General features: G+C 32.4%; 1 protein-coding gene across 3 annotated transcripts in view; it reads right to left on the bottom strand.

Moving 5' to 3' along the window:
* The window catches only part of LOC145277000 (chemotactile receptor for bitter tastants 1-like), a 72,141-nt gene that overhangs the window by 1,556 nt on the left and 48,085 nt on the right, over positions 1-22,500 (bottom strand). The window contains exon 1 of one of the 3 annotated variants that reach the window (XM_080128583.1): positions 13,567-14,998. The exons of the other annotated variants lie outside the window; for them this stretch is intronic. Coding sequence (XP_079984709.1) covers positions 13,672-14,889 — 1,218 coding nt within the window. The 5' untranslated portion in view covers positions 14,890-14,998 and the 3' untranslated portion in view covers positions 13,567-13,671. Of the gene's footprint in view, positions 1-13,566; positions 14,999-22,500 lie in introns of those variants that run through there. 3 annotated transcript variants of the gene reach the window in all.

Genomic DNA, 22,500 nt, shown 5'->3' with positions numbered 1-22,500 from the left:
TAGTCAGTGTTATTTTCGCAACATTTAGGTGGGTGTAACTTTTGACTTTCTTCATGTGTATCTTGTCGAACTCGGGAACCTTTCTGTCAAACTACGGAATCTTTTTAGTCGAACTCGGGAATATGCATGGCATTTCCAAAAGAAGCCCTTATTTAATCCACAGTGGTAGCATCAGCCATGATCATCCTAAGTAATTCGTTTATTTTGTATTTTGAGTGTCACCCACATTGAGAATTACACTTTCAATCTCTAGAGGGGTATAACTTTACCGTTGAATTTTACTAAGCATTTTATCCATTAAGCTACAGTCTCTTGCGGTCGAAATTACGTGCAGATTCTCGAGTTTGACAAAGCGGAGGTCGGAGGTTACATCGATAGAACTGTTGTGAAAATAATACTCATGTAGGGGACAGTAGTCTGAATAACCTAAATAATACGAACTCTATTATAACTGAGATTTAATGATGTCTTTACGGATTTATATGCATTTACATAAGATACATCGCATTGTTTGGAAAACCTTTTAGTTATGCCTTTTATGCAACCAGAATTTGAGAGCCTAAAACCTGTTCAATTAATGCCTTAAGGAGAAATGCTTCCCAAAAACGACATTAGTCTGTCCAGTTTTTAAAACTACTGAAGATCGTTTTTTTCATTTCAGTACAGACTAATTAGTAGTCTGTGTGTCATGAGTAAGTTTCTTCAATCCATGTTAATGAAGGAAATTTTCAATCACACCAGCAAAAAACAACCTACCCAGCGACAAACAATATGATTACCGTCCTGCGAGATGTAAAGCTGATGTACTGACTGTAATTTTACATGAGATCAATGAATCTATCGACAGGGCGTTTTCTCTTCAAATCAATGGCTCTTGCCATATAAAACAAACTGATAGAGATTAGTGTAAACATCTATTTAACAAGATTTCTACTTATGAAATATCTGGAAATGCGTTCTCAATCATCGAATCTTTTCTCACCGATAGGTTTATACAAGTAGTCGTCGGCGGGCAGAAGTCCGAAACACAAGTATCAAGTTGGCGTGTCTCAAGGATCCATCCTGGGCCCATCTATCTAATTTATCTTGAAAATCACATTCTAAGATTAATCGTCGACATATGGGCAGATGACACTACCGTCTATGACAACACTTCAACGGCTAACAACGACCAATATCTCCTTGGGTCTCTTAATTCTTCGACCTTCAATGCTTAAGTCAAGTGAAGTAGGGTAATATTTATATCATTCCTAAGTCGGTTAGTCAACAAAAAAAGCCAACCATTGCAGATCAAAGAGGACATTAACAATTTAAATTCCCGGGACGCCAGAATTAGCATAACAGGTTACATTGTATTGAAAATAATTTTAAAATGCTGTTAATGGTTTCATCGATTATTTTTATTTAAAAGAAAAATGTTTCAGTATTGTCTACATGTTACTAACGTAAATCTGAAGTCGCGATACTTATTAGAAAATCCACTCTCACTCGTGTAACACGTTGCTATACGATTGCTTCCTTTAGGGTTAAAACATAATCATCTTTAAGATCTAATGTCACAAACTGCACTTATACGCAATCAAAATGTTATTCATTCCATTCATGATTTTCAATTATTTCATAATGTTTTTCACCATTGATTTAACAAGCTATTAATCTCATTTCCGTATCTCCGAGTGACATTCAGCCGTGATAAGTGGTGATTCATTATTAAAAATACAAGTCATATCGAACTTTCATGGCGGCTATTAAATTCATGTGCGGGTCAATATCAACGTGAATTACCGACGCAAGTATTGAATATATCAGCGGATCTCTATTACAGTGGGACAAATTGCGCATAAAGTGTGTAGGAGTAGATAGTGCTATTGTTGTTAAGCATTTCGGATGAATTGGTCACGGATCGATTCACATCCCGTGGGATTTGCTTTTGTTTAATTCCGCATTTACACTCAATCGAAGGTTACTATTCCATGATTTCATCCGCTAATGAACAGAACATCCGCAAAAGATAAGTGATCGATTATAAATCGGATGTAGATTTGTATCGTGTTTATTAATAATTTATGGAGACAAGAAATCAATCTACACATCTATCAGCCTATCTTTCTTTCTCTCTCTCTCTATATATATATATACTTTTATCTTAACGTATTCATATTTATCTGCACCAACTTGTTCATATATATATATATATATATATATATATATATATATATATATATATATATATATATATATATATATATATATAAACTTATATGTAATATACGTAGTTCGTGTAATTCAGTAAATTTTCATATACCAATGGGGTTTAAGCCAAAAATGGTTGACTTAAGGAGTAAGCTAAAAAATTATCACATTTCATAATTGAGCATTAATATATTATGTAAGCAAAATCAAGACTTCAAAACAAGGTGTTGATGGCAACAAAAAGTGTATTTCATTTTACGTTACAATTGTTTCAATATCCAGGTCGACAATTTCAAGCATTTTATCGTTTGAAAATTTTCAAAAACCAGCATTTCTTCAGACTTTATGAATAAACACACTTTTGGCAATGGAGCATTTTTTGAAGAGAAAGAAAAAAGGGTGAAAATACCTAACGGGGAAATCATGCGAGAAACATTTACCTTGGTTGTGGTTACGGAAAAGCCCATTTAAATATTAATATATCGCCTAATTTTCGTATCCTTATTTAAGAACAGAGTCAGGGGAAATTTCTACACAGAACTCTAACCCATTTAAAAAATTTGTTTATATTTATCTCCCATTTGTTGGATTCCTAAATTAGATCCTGCTATTTCCCAATAATTGATTTTGCATACACAGTATATATATATATATATATATATATATATATATATATATATATATATATATATATATGCACTCGCAGTTCAGCCCGGCTTTGTTCGAACCCTATGTACTGTTCATAACTTTATGTGCATATATATATATATATATATATATATATATATATATATATATATATATATATAGTGAAACATTTTAATATATATATATATATATATATATATATATATATATATATATATATACATAATTGTTTGACTCTTTTTTAGGTATACTATATCTAAAGTTTTCAGTGTTTAGACCTAAAATTGGCGGAGGAGTTTGGTAGTGTCCGCAAAATTTTATGTGAGCCTCCCCAAACTAAATGTAAAGGATTGAAAATTGGGGTAAAATTTAAACAAAAAGTGACTCCTGCGGTGCCTACCAAATTATTTAGCAAATTTCTGGTGTAAAAATTTGGAAAACAATTGGAAGTTTACATAAAGGGTATACAGAGATAGATCAAGCTTTTCAATCGGTTTGAGTATAATAATAAATGTTAAGGGGTCATAATTGGGGTCAAAGTAAAAAAAATTGACCTCTGCGGTCTCTAACAAATTACTCAGCCAATTTCTGGTCTTAGCATTTGAAATTTTACAAATATGATATTCAGAGATAGGGCAATCAGTTTTGGTGAAAAATTTGAGCTTCTAAGGGGTCAAAGTTCAAAAGATTTGACACTTGCGGTGTCTAGCAAACTACTCAGCCAATTTTGTATCTAAACATTTGAAATTTATACACAACGGGTATTCAGACATGCGGTAAGCATTTTAATCAGTTTTGGGGCGAGCATTTGGCTGCCAAAAGGTCAAAGTTGAAAGAGTTGATCTTTGCAGATTCTAACAAATTGTTTCGCCAATTTTGGGTCTAAAGACTTAAAATTTTAGATGTAGGTAACTTGGATATGCGTAAAACTTTGTATTTTGATTTCAAACCAAAATAATAAATGTGATGGGGTCAAAATTGGGGTCAAAGATAAAAAATTGACTTCTGCGGTCTCTACAGAATTACTCAGACAAATTTTGGTCTAAACATTTGAAATCTTACATAAAATGTATTCACACATGGGGCAAGTTATGAACAGTACAAAGGGCCCGAGCAAAACCGGGCAGAAATGCAAGTAGTGAATAAGCTTTGTATTGAAAGTAATAGTAAATTAATAGGAAATAATTTTAGGTTTGAAATTAATAGTGGATTAAGTGTAAATAAGTTTGGAATCACGAGTAATAGTAAATTAATAGCAACTAATTTTGTGTTTAACATTAATAGTTAGTTATTAGTAAAAAAGGTTTGCCTTAAGAATAAGAGTAAATAAGTAGGAAATAATTATTAATACTGAACTAATAGTAAATAAGTTTTGTAGTTGAGAACAATAGTAAGTTAGTAGCAAATAATTTTGGGTTTGAGATTAAAAGTGAATTAATAATAAATAGGTTTTGAATTGAGAGTAATAGTAAATTTTTATCAAATTATTTTGGTTATAAGAATTATAGTGACTTATCAGTAAATAAGTATGGACTTGAGAACAATAGCAAATTAATAGCAAATAATTTTGGGTTTGAGATCAGTAGTGAATTAATAGTAAATAAGTTTGGATTAAGATTAATAGAAAATTTTTATCAAATAATTTTGGGTTTGAGATTAATAGTAAATGATTCATGAATAAGTTTGGAGTTGAGAACAATAGTAAATTAATAGCAAATATTTTTTGTGTTTGAGATTAATAGTGAATTAATAGTAAATAAGTGTGAAGTTGAGAGCAATAGTAAATCAATAGCAAATAATTGTGGGTTGAGATCATTAGTGAATTAATAGTAAATAAGTTTGGATTTAAGAATAATAGTTAATTAGTAGCAAATAATTTTGGGTTTGAGATTAATAGTGAATTAATCTATCGATTATATCTATTAAAGTAATATTGCATTTGTGTGTGTACATTTCCTTAGCAAACTACTCTGTCAATGTTTAGTCTACAGACTCAAGACCTGACAAAAGGGTTATTAAGATTTGGGAAAGTCTTTTTAATCGGTTTTGGCCAGAAATTTGGTTGTCAAGAGGCCAAAGTTCAACGATTTGAGCTTTGAAAACTTTACCAAACGCCTCCGCCAACTTTTGGTCTAAACACTAACAATTTTAAATGTAGGTTACCTGTACATGAGTACAAACTTTTTAATATATATATATACATACATATATATATATATATATATATATATATATATATATATAAAGTTATTAACAGTACATAGGGCCCGTACAAAGCCGGGCTGAACTACTAGTAGATATATAAACTCAAGTAACTAATAAGAAAGTTTACTAGTCAAATGCCGCTGTGAGCTTCAGTCTAGAAAAAGTAATAGTGTTTTCATTTATTCCAACGCCAAATAAAAAAATGCTCGATACTCCAGTAGAAGGTAGAGCTTAATATTATAATCATAAACAAAAACTGTAAACCGGAGATTTACATGTGAAAAATTATTTTTCGATAGAATACCTCCAATAAAAAAGGGCGGTGAAATATCCTTATCCCGCAAATCTTTAGCTCCGATTTCTTTATCATCTGCTTACCAGTTTCTTTCCTCTGATGAAAAAACAAAACAAAAAAACAAAAAACAAAAACAAAACAAAAACAAAAAAAAACCAAACAAACAAAAACAAAAAAAAACTTACATTCTTCGAAACTCCGCAGAATAAGGATATTTCACCACCGTTCTTTATTGGGGTATTTTGTCAAAAAATAAATTTTTAAATGTAAATCTCCGGTTTATAGTTTTTGTTTATGCGTATGATATATATATATATATATATATATATATATATATATATATATATATATATATATATATATATATATAACTACTTCATTTACTCACACAAATTTAATATACGAAAGTATAGATTTATGCGTAAACTTTAAGTATTTACTTCAAAAGTGCTCAATACGTAGGTAGAGCTAGTTAGTAATTTATAAAATATATATGGCGATTAAGCTACACTGAATATTCTGCGTTTCATCCACTGTAGGATTCGTCAGGCTTATGCGCGAATTTTGTGGTTGCTTCTTGTTTTTATATATGTTGAGGATTTCTAGTTAGCCAATCAGCTTTCTAGTATCCACCGCGCCCCCTCCTATATGTTAAATTTGGAGTCTGTAGACCGAAAATTGACAGAGTTATTTGGAAGGGAAATGTACACAGACAAACAGACACACCGACATTTTCACTTATATGTATATACTAGCAGTTCTGCCCGGCTTTGCTCGGGTCCTATGTACTGTTCATAACTTTATGTATATATTAAAAAGTGTGAATATGTATGGTAATGCCTTTCTATATAATAGGCTTCCTTAACTACCATAAAGAAAAGTTGGGAGATCGCAGACGTCAAATATTTTTTAAATTTGACCTAAATTTTGACCCTTTAACATTTATTGCTTTAGACTCAAATCAAATTATGTCCAAGTAACCTACATGTAAAATTTCAATTGTTTAATCCCAAAATTGGCGAAGGAGATTTGTAGAGTCTGCAAAGGTCAACTCTGTCAAGTTTGACCTCTTACCAACCAAATTTTCGTCCAAAAACTGATTGAAAAGCTTGCTGCATGTCTGAATACCTTTTATGTAAAATTTCAAATGTTTAGACCAAAAATTAGCTGAATAGTGTGTTTGTTAGACACGGCAAGGGTAAAATCTTTTGAACTTTGACCCCTTGGAAGCCAAATTTTCAGCAAAAAAAAAAAAAGAAAAAAGAAACGATTAAAAACTTACCCTATGTCTGAATACAGTTTATGTAAAATTTCAAATGTATAGACAAAAAAAAAAAAAAAAAAAAAAAATGACTGTAATTTGGTAGAGACCGTAGAGGTCAATTTTCTTAAAACTTTGACCCCAATTATGACCCCTTCACAATTATTGTTTTGGGCTCAAATCAAATTATAAAGTTAGATTCATGTCCAAGTATATATATATATATATATATATATATATATATATATATATATATATATATATATATATATAGTATATCTAAATTTTCATATATATATCGTATATCTAAATTTTCAAGTGTTTAGACCCAAAATTGGCAGAGAAGTGTTGTAGAGTTCTCAAAGGTTAAATCGTTGAACATTGACAACTTGACAGCCAAATTTCTGGCCGAAAACCGATTAAAAAGATTTTCTCAAATTTCAAGACCCCTCGTATCAAATCTCGAGTCTGTAGATCGAAAATTGACAGAGTTATTTGGTAGAGAAAGTGTACACAGACAGACATTTTCACATATATATACTTGACATACGGTCTATTCGGACTTGTGGAAAAAAATGATTTATTTTTTAGCCAAAAAATGACTGCTAAGGGGTACAAACTGAAAAATCAGAACTTGGCATTCATAGTTCGAAGTTGTGTGTATACTCTACACAAGAGCAAATATACATTTATACACTTAACTACGTTAATTTGTCAAGTATCGTTAGCGCAGATGGTAGCGAATAATACTAGATATCTAAATGTTTTGGGTTTTATTCTAGCAAGTCATATTTTGTTAATAAACTTTTGAAATCACTGGTATATATTGGTAAAATATAGTAACCAATAGAGAATTGCTTTATGATAATAAATACAAACAGTGGGCATATGTATTTTTGCCATTTTAGTTAATTTAAATTTTTCATAAAATCTATGATCATATTTGTGGAGTCTAACTGTTTTTCAAAATTAAACATGCTTGGCATAATTCTTATAAGAGAGCTTAATGAAATAACCCGGAATTATGTCACTATAATTTGAGCCATTCCTTGTAGGATAAGGAATTATTGAATGAAGGAATGACAACGTATCCACACGCACTATATATATATATATATATATATATATATATATATATATATATATATATATATATATATATATATATATATATATATATATATATATATATAATATATATATATATATATATAATATACATATATATAATATATATATATATATATATAATATATATATATATATATATATTGAGTAAGATGATTGATAATTTGTAATTAAAATTAAAAATTAAAAATCGGTTTCATAAGGAAGAACAAACAAAATCAATATGTGTGTGTGTGTGTGTGTGTGTACGCGCGCGCGCGTGTGTGAAACATTTAAATATTACTTGATGCAGTCCCATTATTATCAATTGTTGAGTTTTTTTATGGTTTGAGTTTTTTTATAGAAGAAAATTGGATAACGAGAGGAAAACTAAAATACACCTTTAAAATGTATTCTTTCTTATCTTCTTTGTTTCTGCTTAAAAAACATAAAGTAGAGAAAAAAAGGAGGTAAATAACGGTGTGGAAGAAACATATTTTAGAAGTGTATTTTAGTTTTTTTTCGTTGTCAAATTTTTCTTCTTTAATAAAATATTGTTAAAAAATGAAAAAAATAACCCTCAAGAATTGATAACAATTGCCGTGCGCCCAGTATTATTCAAAATGTTTGAAAAAAAAATATACCCATAAAAGTCTTTATATATATATATATATATATGTATATATAAATCCCCGAAACAGTGTTTCATGGTAAACAGCTGATGATCCCTTAAAAATAAATTATGACTTGTACTATAGTGAATTCGAGAGAGAAAGTTGATGCAGTGATTGCAGGTGATTAGATGACTTACTGACTAAATAGTTTCGTAACGAATGATAAAAAATAAATTTATTTTATTTTATTTTTTTAAAATTTTTATTTAGTTTTTCTGTAGTATTAAAGTGTATATTATATATATATATATATATATATATATTGGGGAAGTGGTATTATTCACTGGAGAGCCATGTATTAAACAGCTGTCCTGTTTTTAAATCTCCGAAACAGCTACATGGTAAGCAGCTGATGATCCCCGGTTTCTATTTACAAAAGTTTTAGTTAAGGTTTTCTCTTTTCATCCTCATGTAGTTAAATTCTGTTTTAAAATTGAAGACTTTTGCGAAATCGGCTTATGCAAATGCTAAGTCTATTTCTATTTAACAATTTTAGTTAAGGCCTTCCCCCCCCCTCCTTATATAAATGAATTCTCGTTTGTCATTATATACATTTTAGAAGTCGGATTATGTAGGTGCTAAGTCTGCGATAGGTTAAAGTTAAAATATTTTTTTCCTTCCGGGAATTTAAACTGCATTCTTTATTTTTATTTTTGGATTATTTTATTCAACGCTTCTTTAGACTATATATATATATATATATATATATATATATATATATATATATATATATATATATATATATATGAATTTTATTGAAAACTCGTTAGGAAAACTGAATGTAAGATTTTTTTTTTTACAAGGTGATCACCTCTTATCAAGGCCCGGAAGCCACTCAGGGATAAGGGTTATTGTATGTACAGTACGTTAGTGTGGGGGTTTAATAAAAATGTCTACTTAAGGGGGCGGTTCACCAGGAATTTGTTTACGTTGGACTTGAAGACATCCAGGTTGTAGTCAGGTGGGAAGCACGCTGACGGAACAGAGTTACACAGGCGTGCGGTTCTAAGAAAGAAGCTTTGTTCATGGAATCTACGTTTTGGTTTAGGCACAGATAAAGAGTGGGGAAAATTTTTGACAGTGGTTTAAGCTAGTCGGGTGTTTTCCGTAAAGGATTTGCGAGGGGGGACTAGAGATTGGAGCTCAGACGCAATCAGAAGAGAGAGAATCAGAGAGAACTTTGTCATTTACAGCCTTTGATGTGCCATGGAAATAACGATAAAACAAAGACAGGCTCGCAACGTTTCTTCTGTAGGAGAGAGGTGGTAGGGAAGAGAAAAGAGCCTCCCCCACTAAGCCACGAAGTCTATTTTGTACTCTGTCAAGGTAAGATAGGCTGTTTTTAGCAGCTCATGCCCAGATATGGCAGCAGTATTCCATCCTTGGGCGTACTTGGCTTTTATATAGATAGAGAATTGCATCAGTAGTGAGATATCTCCTGGGGCGGTAGAAGGATCCCACCATCTTTCCAGCGACCTTGGCAACAGACTTGATGTACGTGTTCCATTTCAGATCAGGAGTAAGGGTCAAGCCCAGTAGCTTGTCAAAACATGGGGCTTCTTCTAGACGAGAGCCGTCCATTTCAATTGATGCCAGATGGGGATCAGAGCGTTGGTGATGTAAAGATAGAAGCTTGGTTTTAGATGCATTCAAGGTAACCAGCACATCTTCCCCCACTGAACCACGTGCTCGAAATCAGAAGAGAGAGAGAGAATCAGAGAGAACTTTGTCATTTACAGCCTTTGATGTGTTGCCGTAGATGGTCGTGTCATCAGCATAGATGTCAACGAATGATTTAAGTATGTGTTTAGGAAGATCATTGATGTAGATCAGGAGAAGAGTTGGGCCCAGGATGGACCCCTGAGGGACTCTAGCATTAATACTGTGGGCCTCTGATTTCTGATCATCAACCACTACTCTTATGAGCCTATCGGAGAGAAATGATTTAATGATTGAGAGAACATTACCTGTGATACCGTAGCTGGAAATCTTGTGAAGTAGGCCCTTATGCCATACTTTATCGAAGGCCTTTGATATGGCAAGAGCAATTGCTGTAGAAAGGAAGCCTTTGTCAAGAGATTGACTAATCCTATGAGATATAACCGTTAGCACATCTGCGGTAGATCTTGCAGAGCGGAAACCATATTGCATGTCACTAAGAAGGTTATTTTTGCTGAGGTGGTTGTCTATTTCTCTATTTAATATGGATTCCAGCAACTTATTCATGACATACAGGAGACTTATTGGTCTGTACTGAGAGGGAGATGACTTTTCACCTGAATTCTTAAATACAGGGCATACTGATGAGGTTTTCCAGGCTGTTGGAAAGTACTTCTCCTTAAGGCAACGCTTAAACAGTTTCGTAAGTATGTGAACAAGTTCAGGTTGAAGCTTTTTTTCACAGTATAATTGGGATGACGTCAGGGCCAGTTGCTTTACTGGAATCAAGGTTCTTGATTAGCTTGGCGACCTCATGCACAGGTATTTGTATGTTACCTAGCGTGTTGTGCGTTATAGAAGGAAATATGGGGAGTTGATGGCCTTCGTCGCATAGGGTAGAATTAGCTGCAAAGTTCTTGGCAAATAGTTTGGCCATGTCTGCTGCTGACGAGATAACTTCAGGTCCATTGATAATGGTTGGGATAGAACGCACACTTATGTTCAGGATCCTATTTGTTATTTGCCAAAATTGGTGGGAACCAAGCCGTTGATCGGCTACTTTGGATTTAACAGACTGAACATATAGCTCTCTTGCATTTTTATTACAAGATTTATTAGATAAGTAGAGTTCAAGAACTCCCAAAAGTTCAAAATAAATAAAAGTTGTTTTGCGAGAAATCCGAAGTAAATCAAAAATTTCGTGTTGGCACGTGACACTGTATAAGTTCTTTTTTCTTATTTTACAAGAGTAGTTCTAAGAATCCATTGGTCATTTATTAAGTTGAATCTACCATAACTTGAAACGCCAATTTAATCAATATCACCAGAAAGGCGTTTCTTTTTTATTTGATTGGCCCATTTTGATTGTCATTGTGTAAACAGACTTCAACTCTGGGCTATGTTTTTTTTATTTTTTATTTTGTTTTGTTGTTATCATGCGCGTACATTAGCTTTTATAGTTTAATAAAATGAATGTGTTTATAGAGTAAATATAAATATTTAAGAACTCAAGGGAGAAAACTCTTTTGCTGTTAGGTTATAGAAACAGAACATTAAAAGTACATAAAAACTTGAACCAAGTAAATATTCTAGACTCTTGTTTAGTCTGTGTATGCTTGAACTCGTGTATGCCACAATGTTTCGTGAATGTTGATATCTGCGTCTACTGAAGGCCTTCGTTTAAGCGATGTAAGCTGGATCTATGTGGTACTCACGTGCGTCGAGGCTGAAAGAAATTTAAAAAAAAACGCCAAAGAGAAAGAAAGCCGTGTAGTTGGGCCAATTGTTGGTTGAAAGAAAGATTGAAGAGTTTTTCTAATCAAAAGTGACACTTTAAACAATATTCAATGCTGCTGCTTTGAAATATACCCTAAGTTTACTTTTATTTTATTTGATTACATCTTTTTATGGTATTCTTGCTCTATTAGTTGAAGGGTTTGTTGGAAGCAATGCTGCTGTAAAAGCAACAGTTATTGTATATATATATATATATATATATATATATATATATATATATATATATATATAGTAAGGTATAAAATATATATGGCGATTAAGCTAGATTAAGCTACACTGAATATTCCGCGTTTCATCCACTCTAGGACTCTTCAGGCTTATGCGCATACGCGTGAGGAATATAGGGTGGCTTAAATAGGAGATATGAATACATTGTTTATTTCAAACAAAGATAATGTACCCAGCAATCTTAGAATGATTTAAAACACACCAGATTAGATAATAACTTAAGCGATTAAAAACCAGTTAATTATCTGGAAAGCACACCTTTAAGATTAAAGTAAGTTAAAAACGGATTAAGATAAGGATTAGGAGCAATTTTTGTTTTTAAAGCACGCCTTAATGTAAGTAAAAAACGGATTAAGGGTTAGAGTTAGAGTTTGAAGGGATAATGTTCAATAAAACCACATTCATGTATTCATATTAGCATTTAACAACAGTAAATTATAAATAAAAATAATTAAGTAACCTGACAAATCTCTCCTAGGATAAAAGGCGGATTATTTCTTGTAGCTGAATTGCCATATATATTTTCCTAACTAACTTCTGTTACACCCCCATATATATATATATATATATATATATATATATATATATATATATATATATATATATATATATATATATATATTAGCAGCAATTCGTTATCAATGCACATTTGATTAAATACGACAGAGTTTTCTTTCTTTATTTTTTGTTGATTTTTCGATCTGCCGAACATTTCTTCTCGTTTCAGTTGGTAAGTTCTGTATTAGGTTGCCAAGTGATTTTTTTTTCTTCGTCAGGAGCAATTTTGTTGTTGTTAAAGGCGCGTTTTTCTGTTGCCTTTTTATATGTACTTCATCTTATTTTGGCTTGTATAAACCACAACTATTATTAGCAACATAATATAAGACTTACAAACTGAAACAGAAAAGGCTCGGCGGATCGAAAATATAAAAAGAAAGTAAAACTCTGTCGTATTTAATCTAACGTGCCTATACATACATACATACATACATACATACATAATACATACATACATACATACATACATACATACATACATACATACATACACATGATCAAAACGTGTGTACTTCTAACGGATACAAAATGTATAGTTTACAAATAAAACACTCAGAACCCCGGTTCAAATTATATAAGATACATTCTGCTTGTTTATGGAATGAATATTTTCTAATTATATAATTATTTTGATTTTATAATTTGTACAATTTACAATTTTCTAATCATAAATATTATAAAAGAAAATATAGTTAAATGTATTATTTGTTGTCCGTAGATATCAGTCAGAAACTTAGAGACAACAATATCATTGTAAAAATGCATAAAATTTCGGGTTGATCAGAATTTATCTGTCAAAGACTTAAGGAAATATCAACATGGTTTGAAATACATTCTTACTGATATGAAACAGAGATGTAAAATTAAGGTGATTTAATACATCCCTTGTATATTAACGCGAAATAGTAAAAAAAAAAAAAATGAAAATATCAAAATATTACCTTTCACAAAACAACATAAAAAAACTGTCTCTATAAGTTAGGGATCTTTTCTTTACTGCGATTTACACCATAAGAATGTTTGTTTTTCTGACAGTTTTTCTGTAATCACTTTCGCATTGCAATCGGTTCTAAAAACAAACCTATGAATACGATTGCAAAGATCACAGAAACGAAACACATGATGTTGAACATGAACACCTCAAAATTCTGGTAACAGAGCCAGTTTTTGATGTGTGATATTTTTTTCAGAGAAATCCTCTTTTTCGGTATTCCTGCCCCCGTATGGACATTCTCCCCGTTGTCTTCAGTTTTTATTTCACGATCTTCCGTGTCGACCTTGTTAAGAGAAACCGGTTTCGGTAGAGTTTTATTGAAGAATCTCTTCGAGGCTACGATGCTGATGATAACTGAAATTCCGCTGAGACACGTCAGAATTAAATGGCACCAGAAAATCAACGGTACACTTTCAGGTTCTTTTGGTAACTTCTTGTTAATATCGCCCAGGTAGACGATGTTCGCTAGGAAGACCGTCGTCGCAAACGAAACCTTCTCTCCACTTTCAACATATAGTTGACCGACCATTATATTTAGCAGAAGAAAAATGATCGGCGGTAGTAGATTGGATAAAGAATTAGCTTGAATTTTTCGACTGAGAGTTAAATCAAGGATTCCCTCACCGTATAAATCGTTTTTGACGGAACACGATTTCACGATAATCCAATTGTTTTCGCTAAGGTCTTCCACTGTTGAGCAGTTCATAGATTCGATCTTTACTTTACTAGCGTCGTAATCGGTGAAACATAGACTAATCTTGCAGCGATGCTCATCAAATGGAAATCCGTAGGCGTCGACTTCGCAGTGGCTTTTAAAATACAACGGAATATTCTTTATGACACAGCCATCGTTATTCAAGAACACTTTCGGTAGGTTTTGTATTTTCGTGTTCGATTCCGTGTTACAGAGCATTATCTCTGGGTACCATATCAATTCCTTCGGCACGCTTATATTACTTATCTTATGTAAAGATGTATTCCAAGATAAGAACTCGTCGCACCAGGTTAAAGTGAGATAGGCGTGCACTGTGACGTAGCCACTGACGATATCAAATTCCCGAACAGTGTCAATCATTAATTTTATTTCGACTTGTACTACGTCTCGCATGTCCTTTAACGGTCGGAATGTCGTGTCATAATTTCGAAAGAGCGTTTTTCGAAAGTCTTTTTCTTCTTGCTGAGACCAGCAGAGAACCGAAGGATAAACGCCAACAAGCAGAAAGATAGCTAAGTTTCTAAAAAATATCCAAGAGAAAAACTTGGCATTCATAGTAGCTTATAAATATATAACTGAATATTTAGAAACGAGAAATTGCCCGCTTTTCTGGCCACAGCGTTCGTCTCTTGACAAATATTCCAACTGTGCAAGTTTTTCATGAGTTTTAAAAGCAATATTTATATCTATGTGTTCTGTGAGATATGAAATCGATATCTGCAACCAAGTGTATTGAGATTAAAAGCGGAAGATACTAATGAATTCTTTAGCTATGGGACATGCTCGAAAGAGTTTAACAGATAACGGAAACAATCGCTCTATTGTTGTGCTAATCCATACTAAGTGCTCCGGAACACTTTACATCGATTGGTTGCCCTAATGGCGGAAAGTCAGAATAATCCTACAGAAATATTGAATACTAGCAGCGATACACGGTGCTGCTCGGGAAAAAGAATTATATGACGAACCCCTGTAAAGAAGTTATCTATTCTTTCTGTGTGTACATAAATGACGTAACGGCGAATGGAGACAGAGGAATAAGCAGACACGATTATCACGTGTCCGCTATAAAGGAACATCAATTGGTTACTCTAATGCAAGGAAGTCAGAACAATCCTGCAGAAATATTAAACACTAGCAGTGACGCACGGCGTAGCCCGAGTACAAAATAAAATAATGAACTATTATCAAGAATTTAGCCTGTATGTACCTAAATGCCGTAACGGCGCAGAGAGAGAGAGAGAGAGAGAGAGAGAGAGAGAGAGAGAGAGAGAGAGAGAGAGAAATAAGCAGACACAGTTATCATGTGCCCGCTGCAAGGAAACAGTGACGCGAACCTAAAACCATTTAAGTACATAACGAGCGTGATTATGCAAATTTATGCAAGGTTGAAAGTTCAGAATAGCTGAATAAATGGAGATGTTTTTTTCTAGTCAGTTAGTCTGTTAAAGACGCCACGTCATAGACGTGTTCTGATTGTTGTAGTTTAGTGTTGTTGTTTGTGCTAATACTAAGAGCAAATGCCTTTGTTGTGTGCGTGAGAGAGAGAGAGAGAGAAAGAGAGAGAGAGAGGAGGGGTAGAGAGAGTGTTCTTTCGACTAAATGATTTACATTACTTGAATAGGAACTAATTACATAAATATATCTTTCAATAAAATTTTGGCAGTACTGACATGAACAAAGTTTCTTCCAAAGAGCCACTTTCTATCTGCCGAATACGATACTGTGGGGTTTCTAACACATAGCTATTTCAAGTCCAATGTTAACAATTTTTATCGATCCCTCTACTTCAATAATCGATTTTACCCACTATTTCCAATCTTACGAAGGTTTTGTTCATTACTAACGGACAATGTCATGAATACCTATCCTCGAGTATTCTTTGCATCTTCACTAGTAAATAGAACAAGACACAATACATGTTCAAAACATTATACTTACTATTAGAACTCCGTATAAATTTCACTTTATACATCAGTCTATATAATTTATTGGTAATAATACTTTTTTTTACAATGTCCGTCAATATCACTATTAAGAAAACACATTTTATTACTTTAATACTAATCGTCACTGTCAACTAAATATCCTTTAAATATATAAAACAAATATATGTTTTCTATATTTATGTTAAATTATAGAAATGTGATGTCACTGTTTAAATGTGTTTATTTAAAATTATAATGCTTTAGACGACCGAAAGGTAATTTAATTTTGGAACAATTCATTATAAAATATGTAAACACGAAATTTATGTGACATACTGTTACATACTGGGGTCTTACGGTAACGAAGGACTGATTAGGTTAATCAGACAAATATGCAAGTTTGCACATTTAAGTTTGAGGATTTTTTGAATAACATAGTTTTGAGGCAAATAGTGAATATTCAACAATAAACTAATTCAAAAAGGGTAACAATAATAGGTCAATCACAATAACAAAAATTGCACGATTTCTAGACGCCAAAGGTGACGCAATTGTAGTTTCGGAATAATTGAATAGCTTAACGACGAATCGGAGAGATGTCAGAGTTATAGAAAAAAAAAAGATATTTTAGCTATAGGAACGAAAATCGTAAAGATGAGAGAAAGCTGGGAAGTGGAACGCGACAGGCGTTTAATCATGTAGTTGAAAAATTATTCGAGCAGTAGTTGAAGAGAGACGATCCGGCATAGATCTGTTGAAAGCGAAAATCAAGTTACATTAAAGCATGTAATAAGAAGTTCTTCGTGTTGCGTGTTTCAGCGTCTATAAGTCAAGTGGTTAACCATCGGTGAACTGAGAAAACCTGGCCGTTAAAGAAAGGTTCGGGTAAAGTTTATTAATCTCATTTATTGAAGTTGTGTACACATGCACACCCGCGCTGAAGGCTACTCAAAGATAAGAGTTAATGAGTACACGGTAGTAATTGGGATAATAGTATAGTAATCGTTAGTGGTGAAAATTTGGTTAATTGGATTACTTATGGTGGCTCATCAAGAACTTGTTTGCGTTGGACTTGAAGACAGACATATTGTAATCAGCTGGAAAACAGGCAATCGGAACAGAGTTTCACACCCGTGCAGTTCTAGAAAAGAAGCATTGTTCACGAGATCTACGTTTCAGTTCAGACACAGATAAATAGTGAAGAAATATATTGATACTAGTTTCAGCTAAGCGAATGTTTTTCATGAAATAAAGGGGGAGTATAGATTATAGAGAAGAGACAGGTTAGCAAGGTCTCTTCTGTGGAAAAGGGGTTGCAGGGAGAGAAATGAACATCTTCTACAAGACTACCAAGTCGGTTTTGAACTATCTCTAGACAAGATAGGTGCTTCAAGCAGCTCCTACTCAGATATGGCAACAGTACTCCATTTTAGGGTAGTGAATTACATTAACAGTGGGATATCTACTTGAGCGGTAGAACGATCCAACAATTTTTCCAGCGATCCTGGCAACAGGTCTGATGTACGTGTTCCATTTAAGATCAGGAGTAAAGGTCAGGCCCAGAAGCTTGTCAAAACATGGAGCCTTCTCATGACCGGAGCTATTCATTTCAATTGATGCCAGATGAGTGTCAGAGTGTTGATGATGGAAAGATAGAAGCATGGTTTTAGATGTATTAACATTAGCCAGCCACCCTTTTCTCCATTGCAACACGTGCTCATGATCAGAGGAGAGAATGAGAGAGATCTTGGTCATTTACAGCATTTGAAGGTTTTAATTGTATATACAGTATGCAACAATAACTTTCCCCGAAATAATATAATAATATATTAATATATAAATAATGATAAATGGGTGTAAGGTTATGCAACAACCTCCTTCCCCAAAATAATAATAATAATAATAATAATAATAATTCCAGAAAGGGGAAGTGGAGAGTGATAATGTGAAATAATGTGGGGTATGAATATCCAATGTGATAATATCATTGAAGCAAGGAGGTCAGATTTGGTCTTGTTGAAAAAAAAAAGAAACACAAGGCAATAATCATTGACATAGGAGTACCATCTGATAAGAATATGGAAGAAAAAGAAAAGGAGAAGGTCGAAAAGTACCAATACTTGAAAAGGAAGATAAATGAGATTGTGAAAGTATAAGAATGTAGAAGTTGTACCTGTTGTGATGGGAGCCCTGGAGAGTGTAACACATGGATTTGACAAGTACCTATTTACTATGCCTCCCCACGGGACAGAGTTAGACACCAGGGTCGTTTTTTAACGTGGAGAAAAGGTACAAAAATAAAAATTGTCTCAGTCGTGAAGGATTTCTCCTCCACCGAAAGAGAACAAGAAAATGAAGTGCAGCATCATGGATTTGACAAGTAGATTGAAAAAATTGCGATCGTTCGGAATGGGTGAGTACTTCAAAAGACTGCTTTGTTGGGAACCACCCGAATCTTGCGGAAAGTGCTGGAAGACCGCGAAAGAAAGATGCTAATAGCCTATATTCATTTGTTATGCCCCGCTAATCAGTATAAAATCGACAATACCAACAGCCAGACACAAAATGTGAATAATAATAACAACAAAACAAGTGTGTTTAATATTTTAATTGCATATCTTAGCATATACAGCGATGGTCTCAATGAAGTTCTCTGAATTGACTTGAATCAGCACGGATAATGGTTGACTGTTTATGAACTCTCATAATATTTAACAACATAAATTTTAACTGTGTATCTGCTCAGTTTTATGTTTGAGACAAGAATACACACACTTACACTACATTATTTTTAATTAGATTCGTGTTGAAATAAATGTATTAATATTTATTTTGATTTAAATAATAACAAAAATCGATATTATAATATATGATTATTTAATCAAATAGAAATTAAGCAACTTTTGAAAAAATATCAGATGTAAGATAACAAATAATGAGTTGAAATCTTAATAAGTTACTATCGAAACTAATCTTATTACATGTTAGAAGATCACCTAACTCAGGCTGGTAAAAGGCACAACTTTTATGCCGTTTTAAAATGATCTAAATAAACATATAATGAAACTAAGCAAATCAGATGTGTTTGAATTTTCAAATTGGGAGGTTGTCGACCGCGCTAAACTTTTTCAAAAATCACTGTAAACGAACTGAAAGTCAAGGAATATATTTTAATTAGTGTCTAAAATCTTTGGTAAAATTTTACAAAAATCGGAAGTATCCCTATTCTCACAAAAGGCTCCCGAATGTTACCCCATTTCATAAAACTAAATTAAACGAAATGAAATCGAATAGCTGTTTTCCAAAATTCGAAATATAAAAAAAATAGTTTAGGAGTGAATCCTTCACATATCACTCCAAAATCATATATGTAAAGGTTAATAGGCAAGTTCTACGCGAAAATAGTGCTGTTTGATGGTCTATTGGTTTTACTTATCTTGAATTTACTTTGAAACATCTTATTTCGAAAATTTCTTTCTAGAAAAAATACATTGTTAACCGGAAGTCAGTACATTCTGATAGATTCTTACGGAATTAATTTTTTCAAATAATATTTTTTATTCATTAATAGTAGAGATTATTATTTATTATCGGTACTAAGTTTCATTTAATAATATATTTATCAGTTTACATCTAAAATGTCTGTCGTCTTGATAGCTTCAGTCCGGAAATTCATAGCTGCCACGTATATTAAAGCCCCGTCTCTTGACAATCTAGTTGATATGATTCGCTTTTTTACAAAAAAGACGTTGATAGTCTTTCTCTACTCTATGGTTATTTCTCGACGGAACATTTATCAATAGTTGCTTTCTTTTTGAAATTTCTATCTGTGGAACACATTTCTACGAAAATACTTCTCTGCAGATTACAACATCTAAGCTATGTAGATATTCTTACAAATTAAGCTTAAAATATTACCATAGCAAAATAATTTAGCTTTGGCACGATATTTATGCTTCTAACGATCAGTTAATAAGTATACCTAGTATAGACTTTAACACGATATCGGAACCGTTATTTATAAATAATAGATAATATACACAATAATAAGTAAACACCTATATATATATACTAGCATTTCAGCCCGGCGTTCCTCGGGTGTTTGGAGGTGTATGTTGAGAAAAAAAAAGCGGTCAATTTTTTAAACTTTGACCCCTACTATGACCCCTTAAAATTTATTGTTTTGGGTTCAAATCAAGTTATTAAGTTAGATCTATGTCCAAGGAACCTATATCTAAAATTTCAAGTGTTTAGACCCAAAATTGGCGGAGGAGTTTGGTAAAGTTCTCAAAGGTCAAATCGTTGAACTTTAACCCCTTAACAGCCAAATTTCTGTCCGAAAACGGATTACAAAGATTTTCCCAAATCTCAGTATCCTGTATATCAAATTTCGAGTCTTTAGACTATTGACAGAGTTATTGCGAAGGGAAATGTACACAGACACACAGATACACACACAGATACACACACAGACACGTTCACTTTTATAGTTATATAGATATCACATGTGGATTACGAAAACAATGTTTACAGTTCGATTTTTGTAAAGGTTCTAGAGTTGTACAGAAATATCAACGAGTTTGGCATAATTCATGTTCAGATTGGAAAAAAGAAAAAAATCTAAGACACAAAAAAGACATTTATTTATGTTTTAAATACATACAAAAGATTAACAAATTATGATAACACAATTAGTATTTTTAAAAGTTATAAACATTTTAATAAACAATGAAAGATACAATTTTGTTTTTGCCAATAGATGTTTTCGGGAAAAATTATTGTAATTATTATATTTATATCATGTTGTTTTTCATATTGTTGTTTTATCACTGTAGATTTTCTCAATGTTTTTTTTAATGTTTGTTGGTTATGTGCACAGATTGTATTTAGAAATTAAATTCAAGTTATTTTTCCTATTCTTTCAGAAGTGAGAATCCAGCCAGGAAAAGACTTTAATAATCAGGATAATAAACTGTAACGCTCTACACTGGACAACTTTGATTTGTCAGTAAATGGAGTCTGTGAGCCGCTACTCGCAGTAGACGATTCTGACAATGAATTACAGAATTAATTATTAATTAGTTAACATTTTGATTTGCCAGATTTCCCTTCACACCCTGAAGGTGTGAACGAGCAGTTAGTCTAGTAACAGAGATTTTACAGTCAGTGTATGGCTTTGTAACAAGGTACCAGAATATAATAGTAAAAGTTCTATGCCAATAATTAAGACTGTTCTTTTTTACACAAGGGCTCATATATGGAAATATCTGACTCTATATATTAAACAGTATTAAACAACCATTTGTTTTTCCACGTTTGTTTGTTGTATTTTTATTTATAAAAGAGAAAATGTCAAAATATTTACATATTTCTGCTTCAATAGCAGAATTTTCAAGAAAGGCGGAGTGAAGTGGGGGTTCAATTTTCAATTTTATGTTTTGTTATAATTTTGTTATTATATTTCCATGAAATAAAATAAAATGTTCTGATTTAAATACTGAAATTGGTTGATTTTCATATGAATATTTAGACGAAGTTTTGGGAAAATCGATGATTCATGGTAAATGCTAAAAAGCGTTGAAGATTCAAATCTAATTTTTGGTGGAATTATTTAATAGGTATGTGCACAAGGTTCGGTGCATTATTCATTTTGATATATAAAAAAACTAAAAATCAACCTATTCTAAAATAGTTATATATATGTATATATATATGTATATATATATATATATATATATATATATATATATATATATATATATATAGTAGTACAACAAGAGTATGAAATGAAGACAGAAAACTATATATTGGTAGATATAGAATGGATCATTTATTTAATAATGCAATGCAGGCAAAATTTGGGGCATAGAAGGGACTCTTTATGCCAGAGCATTTCGAAGCATAATGTTTCTCATCAGAAGAGTAGAGAAGGTGCTAGGAAGCATGGGGAAGATGCGGCGTCTAGCGTAAGGTTCATACGGGACGAAAGAGATTAAGAGGAATTATAGAATGTTGGGGGAAGCTTTATTGAATTCTAAATAAATAAGGAGAAGCTTATTATATAAGATTATATATGGTCTTTAACATAGTATTGAGATTCAGGGGTATATGTATTATGGTTAAATAGGGGGGGTGTATTTTTGCTGCATGATAATTTATTTTAACGGTTTGTGGGGTGTCTATTTTATATGGAGTGGGTAATTTTGATTTTGATTGGTGCCACCTAAACGGCAAATGG

Source organism: Euprymna scolopes, chromosome 5, assembly GCF_053919585.1.
Source record: "Euprymna scolopes isolate OS-2025 chromosome 5, ASM5391958v1, whole genome shotgun sequence".
NCBI lineage: Eukaryota > Metazoa > Mollusca > Cephalopoda > Sepiida > Sepiolidae > Euprymna > Euprymna scolopes.
The sequence above is the reverse complement of the archived record's forward strand: the minus strand, read 5'-3'. Positions and strand labels throughout refer to the sequence as shown.